The sequence below is a fragment of the Pteronotus mesoamericanus genome, unplaced genomic scaffold (assembly GCF_021234165.1).
Source record: "Pteronotus mesoamericanus isolate MK-2021 breed Mesoamerican mustached bat unplaced genomic scaffold, CSHL_Meso_final scaffold_21, whole genome shotgun sequence".
NCBI lineage: Eukaryota > Metazoa > Chordata > Mammalia > Chiroptera > Mormoopidae > Pteronotus > Pteronotus mesoamericanus.
Genome location: NW_026555310.1, coordinates 22,893,737 through 22,914,823, shown reverse-complemented (window position 1 = coordinate 22,914,823; position 21,087 = coordinate 22,893,737). Strand labels below are relative to the sequence as shown.

Genomic DNA, 21,087 nt, shown 5'->3' with positions numbered 1-21,087 from the left:
CATCTAAATTGGAGACTGTTTCATTTATTCATTTATGAAGAATAGGTAATGTAAGTGTTCATTTATTAAACCTATATTATCTGCTTTGCAATGCCACTTTGCAGATCAACTCTCAACATCATCACATTCATTGCTTTGTTTCTGTGTGTGTAGATGGTGGTTGTCTCAGTCTGAAGGGGAATCTGAATTAGCATTTTTAGAAGATCCTACAAAAGCACTCTGAATGTTATGCAGGCACATTTATATGCTAAATGTGGTTGAGTATGCTGCTTATACCTATTATGATGGTTTATAGTCAGAAATAAACCTATTGGAAAAAATTTTTTATACATGGATATGCTAGTTTCTGAAATCCCTCTAAGCTCCCAGGATGGGACTATTTCTTGATTATGCCCAGTTCTGTTTCCTGGAAGGGTTCTTCAATCTGCCCCAGTTCTATGGTGGCATTTGTTTCGTGTGTGTGTGTGTGTGTGTGTGTGTGTGTGTGTGTGTGTGTGTGTGTGTTTAATTATCTTCCTTGGCTTCATTTGAAGTGAACATTGGAAAATATGCCCATCTTGGAAGCCAGAAGTATTCTCAGCCCACTTTCTGCCTGGAGAAGTATTGGGACTGAAGGATAATTTTCTGTTCTGAAAAGACTTTCTCAGCACAGACCTATTGTATCTACAGTCACAAACTCTTAAAATGATTGGCTTCTTATATATTAAATTCCAGCTAGTTCTAGGTACTAATAACCAAAGTTCTTTGCTCTTTTCTATATATATTTCATATATATGTATATATACACACATACACATCTATATATACACACGCACATACAGGGTGGGGCAAAAGTAGGTTTATAGTATTTTGTATGAAAAAATTACAATAATTAATAAATAATAATATAAGAATAAACTGTTTCACATACATATATATCAAAGCTAAGAGGTGTATATATATACATCTATATTTGTGAACATATTGTGTGTGTATGTATGTATATATACACACACATATATACATTTCTTCTCCCTCATGCTTTTCTTTTGACTTATTGTGAGTACTCTGAAAATATCAGGCTTTAATTCAAGAGTTACACCTTTAGTTCACTGAGTCATTTTGTTCAATTCTAGATATCTTGGGTGCCACCTTAATCTATTCAAAGTTTTTAACACTGGGTGGATGAGCATGTCCTTGTTTGATTCCTACCACAAAGCTAAGTTTTGATCAGCCTTTATCCTGACAGCATTTTTTAATTTTATTTTTACTGTGTAGGTTTGGAGGGTGGATGTCTCTTCCATTTATATGACTAAAATCGTGGCTTTTGTCGATTTCCTTTCATTGCTGTTTGAAGATCAGTCTGTTCCAAATAATGTTGTACAGACAACAGCAATCACAATGGCACTGCTATTCTGTTCTCCAGGTTCTCCTAGAGCTACAAGCTTATCAGATACCTTGCCTACCTTCCAAGCTATTTCATTTGTGCATGACATGGGTTCTGTGCTTTTACCCTGAAATGTCAGCGTCCTCACTATCAACTCCTCAGTCAATGCCACATATTCTGTCTCATTTGGCACACATCATCCCATTTCTAAGAACTAAATCTAGCCTCAGTCAGGGTAAGCCATGTTATGCTTCAGGAACAGTCTGAGTTACCTATAATAGCAAACGTTTATTTTAAACAAAGAGTCAGAGAACTCATCACTGTCAAGGACATAATATGTCCTAGGAGCATTGCCATGATCTTTGCGAGTATTATCTTATTTTAATTTTCACAAGTTGTTCGTATCTCCATTTTCTATATAAAGAAAATGAGGTTTAGAGGGATTAAGTCACTGTTTAAGAATATACAGACAGTATACAGTGGTACTGGGATCCAAATCCAGGTCTGTCAGACTTCTAAACTTTTGTTTTTTTGAGCACCTGAGAGAAACTAAAATAAAAATATCTTTTGCCAAAATAAAACAAAGCTAGTAGCATTTGTTATTGGCCATACCTATTGCATGGAAGAGATACTCTAAGAATCTGATACATGCTGATTAAATTTCTGCATTATTCTTTTACCTTGTTGTAACTAAGGGCATAACTCAGCATCTATTTTGAATATCATATTAAAATATTCTGTAAAGTTTCTCTTTTGAAAAATTAAGGGAATTGTGAAAACTACTTTGTATTCTTTCTTTTTTTTTTAAATCAAAGAATATGCCTATAAAATGGAAGGAAAAGTATATACTTGCTTTTCCTAACATGAAAAATACCTATCTGAAAAGTGGTAGTAGAATAATAAATAGCATTATTATTTGGGAAGGGATAGTAATTGCACGGGAAAAAAGATTTCTTACAAGAAAAGTAAAATGTATAAATGACACATATTTGAATTGCAGGGACAAGTTGGAAATGGAAATTCCTTTTAGATCTGACAGTTTAACCATTTCAGTTCTAGTTCAGATGTTTTAGTCAAGAACTTGATAAAACAGGAAAGAACTTAAATATAACTTTTCCTGTAAGGGAACTGAGCTGACTAGTCTTCACAGGAAACTAAAGGACCCATTCAGAAGCATCCCATGCGCTGAAGATTGTGACTCAAAGTGGTTAATATCTGATGGCTCTTCTTGAGCTCAGATCCAATCAGTTGCTGGTCACACTCTCTCCATCTCTGATGATCACGTTTCTGCAGCACATTTCCTGCTGAAATTAGCAAAGATAGCTCCAGCTAGGAAAATAAATTTTAAATGATGCTGAATTTCCAACTATGTTTTCAAATCTAGACATGGTTTCAGTTAGTACAAATGTAAGGAAGAAAAAAAAAATCTACACCGTTAACCTGGTGAGAAAGGAACATTGTTCATGAGCGTAATCAATAGTGCTTTTCATAATTTACCTAACTTAATTTTAGGTTTGAATGAACTGTAAGCATACTTCATTGAAAACACATCCTGCCTGTACAAGCTGTTTATTTCCTTCTCTGAACTGCTATATCATTTATTGTACACACTGTGTTTGTGGAACTAGTCTATGTTATCTCTAAATAAAACTTGCCATTTGTACAAATCTGACAATTTACAGAATGCTTTTACATCCAAAAACTCATTTTATGAAACCATAAAAATCCTGTGAATGTATCAATAACCCCATTATACAGCAGAGAAATAGAGATCGAGTGAAATTGAGCCATCTGCCCAAGTTCTTAAAACCAGGAGAGGTTAAGACTCTTCTGTTGGAAAATCTGGTTTCACACTAGCATTACTATCTCATTTGTATTGTTGTTTAACTGTGACCACATAAATACTGACTATCAACAGGAGTAGAAGCTTTCTGAACAAGTTATATCTTACCCTATTTTTTTAATATGCCACCCTTTATAGAGTGTTATGCAGGATAGTCATCCCCCAAAAAAGTCTCTTGTGAGTGATGATGATGGCCAATCCCAAGAATCTTCTTCCAAAGTAGCCTCAGAATATCTGTTTTGAGATGTGTTTCAACTGTGTTTAAAAATACAGTGAACTAGTCTTCAAAATTTATGGATATTAAGGTCCCAAAATGTTTGCTTGCTTAATTTTCAAGTACCATATTCTGGTTGAAATAAACCAACAGGATACACACTCATCTCAACAACTGTACAACAAAAATAATTTCAATGTTTAGATACATCCCTTTTTCTTAATTTTCTGAGAAAAATAATTGCTTACTACATAGAAACAAAGAAACTATCAAAAAACTCAAACTTCAACACTCCATTGGAGAATTTAATATAAAAAAAGTACTTTCTGTTTCTATAGTTCACATCTTTGACAGTGTATTTTTATCAGAGATAACTGATTTACAATTGAAGGGGAAGTATCTCTGTAATAAAAGAAATACAATCTAAAATCTTTTACCATAGTTTAAAAACTAACTTTTATTTTTATGCCTAAAAGACATCAAAACTACTTAAATCTTGAAAAAAAAGAAAACAAAACAAAACCTTCACAACTCTTGTAAGAGGAAAACAAAATAAATGCATTTTCTCTGGGATGTTAATTTATGTTCAAAGAATCGCCACAGAATGAGGCTCAAAGATTCAAGCTCCATTGTCATCGTCCACAAATTTAGCTTTTCTAGAAATAAAATTCAGTAAAAGGCATTGAATCAACAATACAGTATTGAAATTTCCTTTTGGAAACTCCAAAAAATTATCTTATTTCTCAGAAACATCATTTTAAAGGAACATACTTACTTCTCAACACTTTCTTGGCATTGGAGACTCACGCGGGTGTTGCCATTACCTTTGAAATGGCTCCCAATGACACCCTTCTGTGCATGGGCGAAATGTATATGCAGAGATGGGATAAGAGCAGCTTCCCAGAGTGACTCCCATGACAGCAGTGGGGGCAGTGAGGTGGGAAAACTTTTGGCTAAATAGCTGAGTGCAATTTCTACATACTATTGTTTTATTTTATCCTCTTCAGAACCCTGGGAGGAACTATGGTGAGTACTATCCCCATTACATAGATGAGAAAACTAAGGCCCAGAAAAATTAATTCTATCACCCAGTAGTCAGCAGAGTCTAGGCTTGCCTGCTAATCCAGTAATAGTTACATTATATAAAATTATGCCTTTTTCCAGAGTTCAGGCTGAGTAAAAAATTTAGGAATTTAAGTTTATGAGAATGGAAGAAAACGGCAATAGTCTATATCCCCTATTTCTGTTGTTACACAGATCTCCTGCTTATTCATATATCCAACACAATTTTAATGAGCACTCATCATGCACAGAGCACTTGGCTTGATACTGGAGTTACATGATAAATGAAACAAACATGGTTTCTATGCCAATGGAACCTAAAATCTAGTAGGAAAGAAAAATACCTCCACATATCTTTGATGACGTTTGTATTATTTTGTTGGTAAGATGGGAGAGGAACATGTCCAGTATTTTCATCATAAAGTGACTCAAGCATTATCAAGCACTAGCCACATGCACAATACAATGGATTAAAAAAAAAGTTAATTTGCCTCATTTCTATGTACCCATTTAGTCCCTAAAAATTGTTCATTCAATTTATCTCAGGCTTTGTTGATGCTCTTCCACTAGAACAGGACTGTGGTATATTCTCTTTCCAAAATTGTTCCATTGGAAGCATATATGTAAAGAATATATACACATGTATATACACACACAGATATATTTTAAAAAATTTTTAACTTCATTTGTATTGTTGATACAATTTGTTTCTTGGTGAAATAACGTCTAGGGGCCAGAACAACCTCCACTCTTTTTGCCAGTTCTCAGGGTAAGAGTGTTATCCTCCCATGTGGTCAACAGTCTTGAAATCAAACCATGAGAAAGATCATAGAATTGGGAGGCTGTGAGCATGAGACAGAGCTCTGGCTCTCTTCACCTCATAAGCTACAGGACTGAGGGTTGGTTACTGCCCTTCACGGGCCTCAGTTTTCCTCATCTGTAAAATGTGGTTAGAGTAGATCTTTGAATACTATTTAATCACTTACATTCTGTGAAACGAACTCACTAAGTGCTAATAAACTTCAGAATTTGTTTAGATCTAAATATCTGGCCCATATATTTAATGAAAAAATTATGGGTTTTGATTATTATTTTGAATATGTCTAATGTAAATATAATAGTCATTAGAAGAAATTTACTTTAAATTTGAGATATTCCATATACAACAGCAAGCAGCTATGTATTTTGAGACCACTTACATATTTTAGGATTAAAATCACCCGATACTTTTTACCCCAGTCAACAGATAGCCATAGTTTAGGGGGCAATTGGATGTTCAAAAGCCCATGATGAGGTTTCTTTTTATAGCCAAAGAGTTCTGAAAGTAATCTAGCAAGTGAGCATGATGGGGAGAAACTATTTTCCAGCTGTGGTTCTCAATTTTTCACGCAGATCCATAAAAATTAGCTTTCACAGACATTCCATGGCATTTCTGTGGAGTAATATGGGCGATTTAGGTTAAAGTATGTGGAATAAACTGGAAGAACCACATTAGCATGCAGTATTAATGCAAACTCCCCTTTCCCATTGGTGACATAAATCAATGATTTGCAAGCAGATTATTACCTAGCCAAGTTAAGAATTTTCATTCTTCGTTTTTTGTTAAACTCTCTTTAAAAAAAATTGATGTTTAGTTGGCAACAATTAAAAGAGATTAGCACATATGGCATAGTGGTATAAGTCAAGAAGTTTGTAACATTTTTATTTAATTTAATAACCATATTTAATGCCTTTAAGTTTTGAAAGTTTAGCCAGAGCTTAAATTAAGCCAGATTTTATTCTTTTGTTTCCCTTCTCTCTCTGAGTGTGAAATAAAAAATTAAATTCTTAGGAAAAAATAACCCTACCTATTAAAGCTTGAGGGGTAGAAATAAAGAAGTGTATTTTTAAAATTCATCTGCATAACTTAAAAAATTTTCTTGTTATTGTATTAAGTGTATTTTTAAAAAACAGAATATGTGAATATGTTCTTTAAACTATTGATTCCTTGAAATTTGTTAATGCTTGCTTTATTGTATTCACTTGGTCAATTTTTGCAAATGTTCTGTATATTCTTGAAAAGACATATTTTGCAGTTTGGGGTACCAATTAGTTATATGCATTTTAGCAAATTTTATAATTGTATTTTTCATACTATCTCAATTCTTATTGATTTCTGATCTATAAATTATTAAGGTTGTATTAATTTTTAATATGATAATAAATTTATCAATTTCTTTTTTTGTATTTTGAAAATATGTGGTTAAGTACATATCAATTTAGAATTACATCTTGTTGAGACTAAATCTTTTATCAATAGGCAGTAACTTTGGAAAGATACTTACAAGTAGATAAACTTGTTATATGTTATTTCTCAGATATAAGCCAAAGAATCATTTATCACAATAATTGCCACTGAAAGTAAAAACAGACTTACGTCACTGCCAGACGCCCAGTGGCACGTTTGTCGAGCCTTTGGAGGGCTTTCTGCGGGCGAAAATGGCTATGGCTAGCGATTTCTACCTGCGCTACTATGTCGGGCACAAGGGCAAGTTTGGACACGAGTTTCTGGAGTTCGAGTTCCGGCCCGATGGAAAGCTTAGCTATACCAACAACAGCAATTATAAAAATGATGTCATGATCAGAAAAGAGGCTTATGTACACAAGAGTGTCATGGAAGAACTGAAGAGAATTATTGATGACAGCGAAATTACAAAAGAGGATGATGCTTTGTGGCCTCCCCCTGACAGTGTTGGCCGACAGGAGCTTGAAATTGTAATTGGAGATGAACGCATTTCTTTTACTACATCAAAGATAGGTTCTCTTATTGATGTAAATCAGTCAAAGGATCCTGAAGGCCTTCGAGTATTTTACTATTTGGCACAGGATTTGAAATGTTTAGTTTTTAGTCTTATTGGATTACATTTCAAGATTAAACCAATCTAAATTATATATTTTTGAAGCTGTTTTTATATTTAATTAAGAGATTGGTAAGGTGGGTTATTTGTCATTTACAATGTCAGGATTTTTATGTATGTGAAGCAAACAAATTTTTTTGTATGCAAATTGAAAATAGGAGAATAAATAAGAAGACTTAATTGTTATCGTCACTTGTGTCCAAGCAGGTTGGACAGTCCCTACACACAAGAAATTTGTAAATAAAAGACAGCTTTTGTTGAAATTTTGCGCCAATAAAACTTACCAAAGCCTGGAAAAAAAGAAAGAAAGAAAGTAAAAACAGTCTAAAATGCCCTCAGAATAACTGAAAATATTTCAAAGCAGAGAGAATGGTGTGGCTAACTCATGAATTATAGAGAGCTTTCATTACACAGGATTAACATTAAAATACAGTTTTTAGTTTCATAAGTAGTGTTTCATTGTAGGCTGTAAAATAATAGTACCTTCCTTATTCATTGGCATTTTAGGTTAAATTAAATAGCTGAATGTTTAACTCCATTCTGCTCATCTTTGCATTTGTCTACAACATTTAGTCTATTTCTACATCAATATTGATTTTTGGAGTTGTTATTTGGCCCATTTATCTCATATTTTTACTCCTATTTTACATCTACTTCATTTGTTCATTTAGCCCACTAATTATATACTATTACTGTTCTCTATGGTCAGTGTTTGGTCAGGTTTACCTACATGTTTTCACTTTCTTTGTTCACTAATTCTTGCACTTCATATCGTCCTTCTTAAATTATTTCCCACAGTTCTAAGAATTTCTGTGTTCTTTAAAAACTTCTTTAGCAATGTATGTTAGTATTGAAATGCTCAGTTTTTGTTTGTGTAAAGTTGTCTTTACAACGCTCTCAAAATTGGAAAAGTGTTTCACCGGGAATATAATTCTAGAGTGATAATTACTTTCTCTTAGCATCGAAAAACATCATTTCTTTATATTCTGCCTGGCTTATTTGTTGCTCTGTAGAAGTTAGTGGTTAATTCTATTATTATTTTATAGGCAATCTGGAATTTATTTTTGGATGGGTATAAGACCTTCTGTGTTCTTGGAATTCTGCAATTTCAAAATACAATGGAAGTTTATTTAGCCTCCTTTGAATTCACTGGGTTTCCTGAGACTGAGTTTCATTGTCTTTCATCAGTATTGGAAACTCTCAGTCCTAGCTTCTCTAAATATTGTCACCCTACCATTCCCTCTAATCTCTTATCCTGAAACTCTAATAAGATGCATACTAGACTCACTTACTGCCATTTTCTGCAGTGCATTCTGTGTAATCTTCAGTTCTATCTTCCTGTTTATCATATCCATTTTTACTTGTGTCTAATATGCTATTTAACACATCCTTTGAATTCCTAACAAATTCATTGAAGTTAATGTGTTCTGCATTTTTTATGTTAGACTATTTCTAGAAATTCTAGGCAATTTTTCAGATGTTCCTTGTCATTTTTTACAGTTTGTTTTTTGACAGTTCGATATGCTTTTAGAACATATTAACCATAGTTATATTTGTATATGACAATTCCATAAGTTTCTTGCATGTTTGTTTCTGAAAGTTTTAATTTCAGCTGATTGTGTAGCTTGCTTCTTTGGCTATTTTGCCTTTTTTTTTTTACTCATTGGCTTATGTTTCTTGAGTGTTTATGTATTGGAATTCCTTGAGGTTGAAGTTAATTAATGCACTTTTGGGGGGCGGTGGTTGGTACTTGAGGGCACTAGAGGGACAGTTTTAAATATTCAGTTCAAGTCTTTTGCAATCCATCAGGTATTCCGCCCTAAACTGTGTGATGACTGGATTATAATGAGGAAACCTCCCCTTACTGCCTCATACTTCCCTGTACCCTTCCACCAGCTCTATCCAGAATGAAGGCTGAGGCTGTCAAAATTTTTTTTCAGCGAGAACGTTTTTAGTTAATCCATTGAAGGCATTGCTTTTTGGGTGCTGTTTTATACAATGGTGTCTCTATTTGATTCCAGACATTGGGGAGTGCCCTGGTTTTGTCTCTTGACTGTCATGTAGGACATTTAAAACTGAAGCTCTACTCCATCAAGAATTTTCAGATGCCCCCAAGGCAAACACCTGTGTATCTCACATCTAAGAATTCCCCTTACTTTCTAACAGCTTATGCATGCCTATAAACAGTTGATTTTGTGGGGGTGTGTATGTGTGTATGCGTGTGTATTTAGTTGATTCAGACGTTTTGTTGCTCTGTACTGGGATTGTGTCTTTGAGAGGGCTAAACGGCCGCGGTGCCAGAGAGAAAAGACATACTTTTAGGAGAACCACTGTCAGAGAGAACACATTTTTTAACTCATAAGTAAAGAGCTAAAAAAGCTCAAAATTAAGCTCAGAGTTTACTTGAATTTTTCTTTTCTTTTCTTTTTTTAATGTAACAGAGGATTGATCTGGAAGAAATGGGGCCCTGAGAATTAAAATGGGGATGTAGAAGAAAATCAGAAGACTAACTAGGGAACTCTGAAACTTTCCACCTTCTGAGTCTTCCCTACCTAAGAAAGCAGCCACTCCTTCCCTCTCGTATGGTCTCCCCTTCGTCTCACTAACCAGTTCCTCTTCTACACTAATTCTATAAAGCATTCAGGACAATAACATTTCCTTACCTAAGATAATTACTTTCCAAAAGGAAACCAGTTCCTATCTCTCATTTGATCAAAATCTAATAAATTTATATTCCAATATGCCCTTGAGAGTAAAATCCAAACTCACGCCCTGGGGAACAAATGCCCACACAAGAGAACTACAGAACTCTTTTGATATACTGTATTACATCTCAGGAATATCTATGGAAATAAAATTTTAGGGTACTCAACTAAGCATAAAAATAAAACTTTAGATCAGTTTGAGTTTTGCAATAATGATGCACTTAGTAGAAAACCCTGATTCCCATAGTTTGCTGAGTGGACTGACACAAATTTCAGTTAATATTGATTGACAAATAAAAGTGAGATTCAGGAAATGAATAAAAACAAAATAAGATGGTAAAAAATTAAAACATGCAAATGTATATATTGATTTACATTTGAAAAGCAATTATAATAGATTATTACAATTTTCATTTATTCACTGTTTATATAAGACATGCTTAAAACACAAGGACACAGAAAAACTGAGAAAAGAAAACTTTATTGGTGAGGACCGTTAGAGCCTGGAGGCAATTTTTACCGCATTTGGTGTCCTGCTTTGACCTTATTACCAGGTGGCCCAAAAAGCTGCCAGCTTTCAGTGGTGCTCAGTGCAAGAGGAGACTCTCCATTAGCCATCCTGCAACACAAATGGTTACACAGCTAAGTCCTTATGACCTAGCAAGCACAACACCACTCAAACTCTGCTAAACAGGATGCTGTATAGACTGTAGCAAACCCCCCAAGAGAATCAGTGGCCCTTGTAGCTGTCAACAAAACAGACCCGTTTATGGCAAGTAAGTGTACTTCTTTTGAGAAGGAGTTTCTGTCTTGCTACCAGGTCCAGGGGTAAGTGAATGATGAATCAGGGAAATGTGGGGCCCAAACTGCCTGTTATTGATTAGATACTACCTGATTTTGTATTTATTAAGTCACTAATTCAGAGGGGCTCAATGCCATCACCTGGCAACTTGTTAGAAACAGAAATTCCGTTTTGTTCTCCCATCTTAGATTTTTCTAGACATATTCACTTGTCAATCTTCTTATATACCATATCATGAATAGATCTTTCCTTACCATTTTTTTTAATATAGGGAAATAAGTGAAGAGGTTTCCTTTGTTTTCTTTTTTTGTTTTTTCATCCTTCCATTTAATCATTAGGAAGTGTTTTTCAACCTGTTTGGACTAAGCGCCACATTAAGAAATATTGTCATCCTCTGTACCATTCCCCACATAAATACTTACGTGAGTATATGTGATAAAAAATTTTGTAAAATTTAACATACCTTTACTATGTGTAGTGTACTATGATATTTTTTATTCTATTTTATTCTATTTTCAGATATGGTTCTAACCCACTAAATTTATTTCACAACCCACTAAAGGTGGTGATAAGCAGTTTGAAATAATAACTGCAAGGTCTGATCTTGAAAGCACAAGCAAGGAGTAGGCACCTGCATGGGCCTACTTGTACCTCATTGTCAAGGTCTCGTTCGGTCTACCCCTGAGGCTCCCAGAAGTCCCCTACGGCCAGCTGATGAAGATAAAAAAGACTGAGCTGGGAGCGATAATTCTGAATACTATGTCCGTAAGCAAGCATATTAGGTAAGGATTTTGTAGTTCTTTTTACACAATCTCTGTCTGCCCCATTCACTATTTTTAAATGGTGAAGAAGCTATACCTTGTTGAAAACTGTTATCATTTGCTGTAATTTTAAGGTAGTTCTGTTCTTTTAAAAGAATGTTTCTTCTGTAAAAAGGAACATTAATTTTTTTCTAACTAAATACCTAGTTTTAAGGATGTCAGCATCCCTAAATCATCCTTACATATGTGCAATGTGCTGAAAATAATTGATGATATCTTGTTGAAAATAATTGATGGCTTCTTAGTATTAAAAAATTTTATCACTGAAAGGGTCTTTAGAAATCACTTAAAAAATAAGCCTCATTTCATTGATGCGAAATTGAGGCCTGTAGGGATGAGGTCAGTATCAGGTCACACATACTGAATAGAGGAGCCAAGGCTATAATTCAGGTCTTCTGATACCTAGACTAATATTTTTATCTGCTATTTGTTTCAATGTATTTAATAGGGAGCTTCTCATTTACAATCTGTGTTCAACATGGGGTAAAAATAAACGCTTAGCTTCATCAAAATTTCCCAGAGGGTGAGTAAATTATTCACAGAATGATTCTTATGATCTTCATGCCTTGCTCAAGTACTACTCAGATCTGGAAAGAGGAAAAGATCCACAGACTAGTGTGTTCTTTCATTATTCCACACAACCTAGATAATTCTATTGCTACAGTGCTACACATTAATATTTTGCTGAATAAGCTTGAAATAACAGCTTTTCTAAATACAGCAGTGTGGGGAAATAGGCTAATACTAAGGTGACTTTTATTATTACTAGTTTTGATTTGCAAAATTTCATATAGAAGCCAAATGTAGCATTTTTATTCAAAGACTTACATGCATAATGAGACTGAAAATAGTTTTAAAGGTATTTAAGAAGTGTGCTCTAATGATAGTGCTACTTAACATATTCCCTGCATCTTGTAAATTGCTAGTCTCAATGAAAATGAGGATAAAGTGAAACAGAGCTCATGCCCCCACGTTAGAATGGAACTCACTTATGCACTGTGGATCAGATACTTCAGATGTGCCTTCATCTTCTCTGTGTTCCTGCTCACTTCCAGTAATTTTTAACAATTTTTTTCATACAACTTACCTGATTTCTAGAAAATAATTGAAACATCTAGGTGCTACTGATTATTCTAATGTCTGTTATCCTGTTGTTGAAATATCCTAGCCAATTACTAAATACCAGTGAGGCTTACTGGGCAGGTTTGCTTTCTCAGAAATTTCTCTACAGAAATAGTCAAATATAGAGAAATTTGGCTGCTCATAAGGTTTAGTCTCAGTTATGCGAAACAGCAATTACCAACTTTATTTGTATTGCTTTACACCAAACTCTATTTGCTCTTACTAATATTTCTTATTTTTTTCTGATTCTTTGCATATTTGTACTCTATTGTGCAACACTAGTATTTGTATGCAGTGGAGTTCCCCACCATTATTGAAATTACCCCCTTCAATATGAAATCTGCCTCTGGCAAACCAAGAAACTTGGGAATTCTTTCATACAAAACAAGTTTGATAACACTTGGTAATACTATTATATAGGTGTACAAATGAACATTTACTAACATGTTTGCACGCCAAAAAAGAATTGAGATTGGACAAGGTGACCTTTATCAGAATCACCAGTTTCATGGTTACCAAGATGGGTACTGTGCATTCAGCTAAGAGCTCTGGGCATCAGCTCAGTTCATCCTCACCAACACCATCACGAAGAGAGAGGTGCCATTAGTATTCCATCCTCATTGCTGTGGTTAAGGAAGCTGAGGCATAGACAAATGTAGTTTGTTACCACCCAAGGCACAATTGCTACTAAGGAGTGTACCTGAAATTCTGGCCTGGCATATACAGCTTTAAGAAAAAAAATAATCCAGGATATGTAAAAGAAAATCAATAGGGTATTTTTATTCTTTTTAATAACTTCATTCTGTTAATAAAAATCCTTCCAAAAAAACAAACAATACTTTTATACCATGTGCTCAATATGGTATGACCACATATTTGGTGGCTCCTCTTGTGAAAGATAGGCTTTTTCCAAATCAAAAGTTCTGCCTATTAATTGGAAAAGTGATTGCAAGTAAGACTTAATGCAGGAAACAAAAACTTAAATAGTGGCCACCTAGGTTACACAAGTGAGTGACTCAGAAAGGTTGAGGGTAACTGTGTGGCTGGAGAACAGGGCTTAATGCAATTGTTCTCAAGGTGTAGTCAGTCTCTTGACCTGCCACCTTAACATCACCTGGCAATTGGTTAGAAATAGAAATTCTGTTTTTTCAACCATCTTAAATTTTCTGGACATGTTCGCTTGTCAATCTTCTTATATACCATATCATCTTCTTTCTGAAGATTCTTTATTATTCTGCTTGAATAAACCTTTTCTTACTTTTTTTTACTATAGACAAATAAGTGGAGGGGTTTTTTTCTTTTTCCTTTTTGTCCTGTATAAACAAAAGCATTTGTTTTCCATTAACCAATAACTGACAATTTGGAGATGTAAAAATAGACTCAGTCAATTTTCCATCACAGTTTTGAAGATATCATTTCATTATCTTCTAGCAGAAAGGATTGCTGATGAGAAGTCTGAGGTTAATTTCATTATCTTGCCTCACTGTTTCTTTTCCTCTGAAATATTTTAGCACTTCCTCCGCCCCTCACCCCCTGTCTGTCCCTCAAAGTTATGGATGGGTGGCTGACTGTGAGCTTCGTGTAAATAGATGATGTATGTCAGAAATCAAGACACCCTGAAGCTCTGACTAGTGTGACTCAGTGGGTAGGGCATTGTTCCACAAATTGAAAGTTTCCCAGTTCCATTCCTCCCTGGCTGGGGGCTTGCAAGGGGCAACCAATCAGATATTTCTCTTGCACATTGATATTTTTCTCTCTTTTTCCCTCCCTTCCCCTCTCTCTAAAAATAAATAAATAAAATACTTCTTAAGAAGGAGGGGAGAGAGAGAGAGCCTTAAGGATATATGGGCAATTTGGCTAATCCCCCTTACAATGTGCTACCTAAGAAGGGCTTTATGCTGACAGTGGGTGGTGCATCTAATGCCTAGGTCTCTTGGCTTATTTTCTTTCCCCTCTCTTCTATCTCTTGTGACAGCTTTGAGATGCTTTAAGTTTCCCTTTGCATTTCTCTCTGATCCAGATTCTATGAATTATACTCCCACTCTATTTAGACATAAATTCTTAAAGTTTTAGCCTCAGTCAGAAGCAATCAGTATCCCCTATGCTGCCTTCAACAGGCAGTTGAAGAGGGTAAGGATGAATTCCCTTAGGTGATCTGAGAACAGTTGTTAGTTTCTATGGTCTATTTTTTCTGTATTTGGTGATTCTGATACAGGAACTTCTTCATGTGACTATTTGCTATCGCTGCAAACGCTTCAACTGTCGTGTTTGTTTTTTCTTTTCTGCTATCTGTGTAGAAGATTGTATCTGCTTTGCTTTACAGGTTTCTTTATCAAGCAGTGGCCCTTATTTTTTCTGCCATCAGGAATATTTCATTATTTTTGATCTGCTGGTGGGATCCTTTCTTGTACATTATATTCCCTTGCAAAATTTGAAGGCAGGTTAATCTAACTCTGCCTACTATTGAACCAAAATAGACTACTCCTATTTTATAACAAATTCCTAAATTCTTAGAATGGTCTACCAGGCTTTCTCCAGATGGGCTCCTGGACACCTCAGTGACTGTCTCCCTTCATTCCCCTGCTCTCTCACTCCCTTGGGTCACACTGGCCCTCCTATTTCTCACACTGGGAGAGCTTGTTCTCCTTTCTGATATACTCCATACACTTTCCCCAGAGGCCCTCACAGATCAGCCCATTAATCCAGCCAACTCTCTGTTGCACATCACCTCTTCAAAGGGGCTTGCTCTGACCACATTGTCAAAAGTAGTCTCTCTATCTCCTCCATCCTGTTTTATTTTTCCTGATAGTGTACTACATATTTATTCATCTGATTTGTTCACTAATCTATATCCAACACATAGAACAACTATACTTAGCATTAACAAGAAGGTGATAAATATCTGTTGAGTGAATGAATGAAAAATAGTGTTCATTATAAAACCTGACATGCTTATTAAATGTTTGTCTTACATCTACTTTTGTCATCTATTTCAAGCTAAAAAAAACCCAGTAGAAACAATTCTACTGCAAGTAGAGTTCATTTCTTATCCAAATAAATAGCACAGCAGTAGCTAATATAATAAGTTCAATAATCTTAAAATCTGAAAACATGTTGATAAATGATGGTGAAATAGATTCATTTGTCATTTCTGAAAAGCCTCCAGAGTGCACGGCTTAATCACTACACAGAGGAGATGAGGAGACCATGATCCTCCCCTCTTCCTATGGTTTATTTTGTTTCAGTAATTATTCATATAGTGCTTATCACCGTAGCATCTATTTCTCATAGTAAAAAGCAAGAAGGAAACGTGGGAGTTGAAAAACTATACCCTCTGAACTATTCATTTGAAAGCATTCTGCCCAAGGTAAAGGATCTCAAACTAGAATGATAACTAATGAGCTAAGTGACCACAAACTATCACTTTACATGTCTGAGCCTCAGTTCCTCATTAGTAAACTGATAATTGAAAATGGGTGACTTTTAAGGTCTCCTTTATTTCTAACCCTCTGCTATTTAATAACTCCAAGTATGGTTAGTATTGAACACATTTCTGCCATATTTTTCTATATTCATTTTCTATTAGAATATATTATAGCAGTCACTTATTATGACAAGACATTCTAATCAATGATAAATATAAATACAACATGAATATAAAATATACATAAGGAAATAGTACAGTTTCCATTCAGTGTGTTCAGCCTTAGCCATCTAACATGTAACATAAAAATGATATGGCCTATAATCACTATATTGTATACCTGAAGCTAATATAATATTGCATATCAACTGTAATTGAAAAATATATTTAAAAAGAAAATGTAAAGGCCTTTAAGGTCATAGTTACCAGCATGGGAACTAGAGCCACACTGGCTAGGTTAAAATTCAGTTTTGGTGCATGCATGTGCACGCACGCATGAGGTTTGGCAGCTGGTGTACATGTGCAGATTATCTAAAGTTACAGGGAAAATGGTGGAAAATTCACCTTCTGTCACCAATGCCAGAAAGAGCAATCTGTGATTTCGTTCTTTTTTAAAACTCCCAATTAGTCTTAACCTATTACCCTCAAAAGTGTTGGGCAGTTGCATTGCCCGCCTACCTTCTCATTGTTATAGTTATCGGGTATGTACTGGTATTTGGAGTAAACTTGATGAGTACCTCTCCATGCAACTCCATTCATACAATCACAGGTCACTGTGCTAAAAATCAACAGCAGAAGAAATACCAAGAAGAGACCATCCCAGCATTAAGAGATAGTCCTCTTAGTGAAATGAACCAAATGTTCTTTCTTGCAAAGAATTTTACACTGAAAACTAATTTGTATGTAGACTAATATCAAATATTCATGTTTTGGACATAGTAACTTTGATCATAATTATCTCTTATTGATACCTTGTATTGAAATATTTTTTAAAAATATATTTAACTTCTCTTAGAATAAGTTCCATTAATATTGTAAATGTTTTCAAATATTAATTATTAATGGAAGAATAAATAAAACACTGCATTACCATAAAAAATCAGGTTTCCACTACTCTAGATAAATGACTTTGAGTATGTCATTTAACTTCCTGTGCCCCCACTGCCTTCTCTGTAAAATGAGAATACTTTTTAGGTTCTATGAGAATTAAGTTATGTATTTAATTTATCCTTAGACTATTGCCTGTCATCTACAAAGCCTTATTTAAGTATTTTCTACTATTATTATATAATTAAAAAGTTTAATATCAGAGTTAAATAAGGAAACACACATTACAGTTACACAATATCTAGCAGAAAGAAATTCATTAATCCAACAAATTTTGATTGAGGGCCTCCTCTGTTCCATTCACCGGTTTAGAAGTTGGGGACACAGCATTGAAATAAAGTTTCTGCTCTCCTGGTATTTGCACTGGAGTGGAAAGAGGAAGAAAGTATACAAATAAACAATTAAATATAATGTTTAAGGTAGTAAAAATTGCTAAAAATAAAAATGATTTTGGACAAAAGAATGTCAGATGTCCTATTTAATTAAGTTGGCCAAAGAAGACTTGTCTGACAATATTTTTTCCCAAGTAAATTCATATGATAAAGTAAAGAGAACTTTATCAATGTAGAATGTCAATGGCATTATCCACATATTTCATTAAAATTTATTACATTATAAAGTAAGAATTTGCATTTGGTATGTCATTGCTATCATTCTCTTGCAAAAATTAGTGACAAATATCTTTTTAATAAGTTACTGATGCATTTAGAAAGTATGGTCTCATTTTAGTCATTTTTTATTTTAAAAAAACATTAACAAAGAGTTCATGGTATGAAGAGTAATTTTTAAACACGGTATGTATCATACCGATTTTCAGTGTTTGTATCAATAATGGTAACTTTAAAATGCATATTTAAATGTGTGCAAAATACATAACTGCCATAGGGCACTGATTAGGAAATTGAGGATTAGAAATGTCCCAAGTCAGATCAGCAACAGAGCAGCACTCAAACCTAGGTCCTTGGTTCTAAATTTAGAATTCTTTCCATTACTCTAACCTGCACATTTAATAATATACTTAATTGGCTATAATCTGCAGTTTCTTAAATTACTAGCCTTTTCTTCTGTTTCTTTTTATTCCTGAGGAGAAGATTGCACAAGATAATTTTATTTGTTGCATTAGTGGATTTTCATGGCCTTTGCCCTCAGATAGGAAAAATGTAGTGTTCTTTATATTTGGTATTAATTATCTCATTTATGATGCAACTGTTCCTTTTTTTTTCCTGCTAAAGAGCTCCTCATTCCAGGGCAAACGGTTTATCCAATATACCAGTTTTACTTCAATAAGTAGTTTATCAGGATAACATGAAATACAGCAGTTTTAAAAGAATATATAAGCTACTCATGCTATGGTAAGACTGCAAAACATTAAGAACTGCACATGTAAACTGGTAAAATGATGAATACTCATGCTACACAAAGACCCTGATTTTTTAATGAAACAATGTCTGAAGTAGTTAATGGTGATGGGGCTGCCCTAGGCCAACTGTATATCCACGGAAGGAGTTTCACCTGTAAGCGAACTGACCAAAAGTAAGAGGTTAAAATTCTTATTCAATTATTTTGCCTATGAATTAATTAAATATTTTTAAATAACAACATGTTTTCAATTCTGAGACTGACTATATAAAAAAGCATTCTTTTAGAAGCGTTTTAAAACACATTCCCATGAAGTCATTTTTAAAAAGGAATAATAAAGGACATCTTAATTTATTATCTTTTCAAGTTTTTTACAGTGTAGTTTTTATTGTTGTTGAGAAACAAAGAAGAGAAAAGAAAATAAAAATCCTGGCATCTTAATCTCCAAAATATGGTACAAATAGAGAAGAGAACATAAATACTAATCCACACAGTAATGTTGCTCTTCATGCTTTTCCCCAAAGTGTCCATAAATGCCATCTCATTTGGAGTTCACGATTCCATGTAAAACATTGAGAAAAGAGCCTGGCACAAAGGTAGGAATTAATAACGTTATGTGTTAATATTTTCCAGTCTCTTTCTGCTCTTTCTCACCTGATTGGTGACTGGCATCACCTAGGCAGACATCAGTGACTCTGTCTTACCTTTCAATTTAACCAGCATCCTCTCCTCTAAATTCTCTATGACAGTGAATTGGCTTGAGTGCTCATAATTTTTTTTTGCCTAGACTATTGCAATGACCTCTATCTCAATCTAAAAGAACCCCTCTCCTCAACTCCCTTGCAATTCAATTGCTACATAGCTGGGGGAAGTAATCCACTCATGTTGGCTGCTAAATTAATCTTAAATATTCTCCCAATACTTTTAGCATAGCCTCAAACTCTCTTAGTCTTTTCCTTTTCCCTTCTCACCATCCCAACCACATTTTCCTATTATTCACTTTCTCCATGCCAAAATTCCATGCAGTTCTCAGAATTTACTATGTTGTCCCTGAAGCCTTCTCTCCTTTGCACAGCCTCCTTCATCTGCGAAGAAGACCTCTTCCTCCTTCTCAGCCTGGGAATTCTCTCATCTTTCAAGATTTGGGCCAGAATCTGTTCTCTCTGATGATTATCTTGGTGACTTCAGCAAGGAAACCGCTGCTCTGAGGTTCTGTGCTCATGTTGCCTGTCCTATTTCCACTATGGCTTATATCTATTTTCACCATGATTCAGTTGTTAAATACTTACTAAATTCTGAATTTCAAAGGTAAAAGACACAATCCATGCTCTTAATTTGGCAACTTTCAGTGTAGGGGAAGGGGTGGGGGGACTAAACAGTTACCATAACTGTTATCAAAAGTGAGCCTTTTAAAATGCTGATTCAGTGGTGTTCTTCTGCCCTGCTCAACTTCCCCACAATGTCTTTTTTTTACCCCAAAGTGCCATTTCAAAAATTTACTTTTCTCTCTTCCTTCGAAGTCAGCAAAATGTTTTGTGAAGTCCACTCCGCTCTGCACAGGATGGACCAGGTTCCGCACAAAGGAAGTTAACAGGCGTTTGCCTTCTGCGCCTTGCCTGCTGTGTAGCTGGCCTTCGGCTCTGAACTCAGGAGGTGTCCTAACTCCTTTCGTCTCATTTTAATTTTCATGTGCACCTCATCACTACTTCCTACCTAGGCTTAAACTACTGACTGAACCTTCTTTTTTCTTCTTCTTTCTTCCTTCCCTCGCTTGTTGTTGTTTGTTTTTTCCCTTAACTTCCACCTATCCATAACTATTGAGTACTGTACAAAGTATACCATGCACTCTCTTAGTTGCTGTGGTAGAATGATGAATAGAACAGATGTGGTTCTGGTTTTCATGGAGCCTTAAGAATCTACATATGTGAAATTAAAAATATATTTATTTTTAAAATTATTCAATTGTAATACTGGTAAAAGAAAAAAAGGAAGAAATGATTTTTGCTAATGAAAATTAGAAATATAGAGTTTGTGGGCAGTGATGGGATGAGAGGTGGCTTATGGTCTATTCTCTGACAGTACTGCTGCCCTCAGGTGCAGCCTGGTCTTTATCCCCCCAGACACTACTTACCTTGCCGAGCTGGGGGGAAAGGCAACCAACCTACCCCTAACACATGTACAAACACACACAAACAAGTAGATGGGAAAGTGGCTTCCAGAATCTTCCTTTTCATATACCAATGCTCTATTTAACCTGCAGAGTTGATTTAATACCATTAATTCTTGATGTGCTCTCAAAGGAGAGGCATCACCTGAACTTCGATGCCCTGTTTCAGTATGGCCATATCTTAGTTGGTGTAGTGTA

General features: G+C 34.8%; 1 protein-coding gene and 1 pseudogene across 1 annotated transcript; both read left to right on the top strand.

Annotated features, from left to right (window-relative positions):
- The first annotated feature begins 6,919 nt into the window (after positions 1-6,919).
- Positions 6,920-7,410, top strand: LOC129084710 (protein mago nashi homolog 2-like). Its single transcript, XM_054590907.1, has one exon. It carries the CDS (start codon positions 6,964-6,966, stop codon positions 7,408-7,410), a length of 447 nt encoding a protein of 148 aa, XP_054446882.1. The 5' UTR covers positions 6,920-6,963.
- A 9,394-nt stretch (positions 7,411-16,804) lies between these two features.
- On the top strand, positions 16,805-17,168 carry LOC129084591 (phosphatidylinositol N-acetylglucosaminyltransferase subunit P-like; annotated as a pseudogene).
- The last annotated feature ends 3,919 nt before the right edge of the window (positions 17,169-21,087 follow it).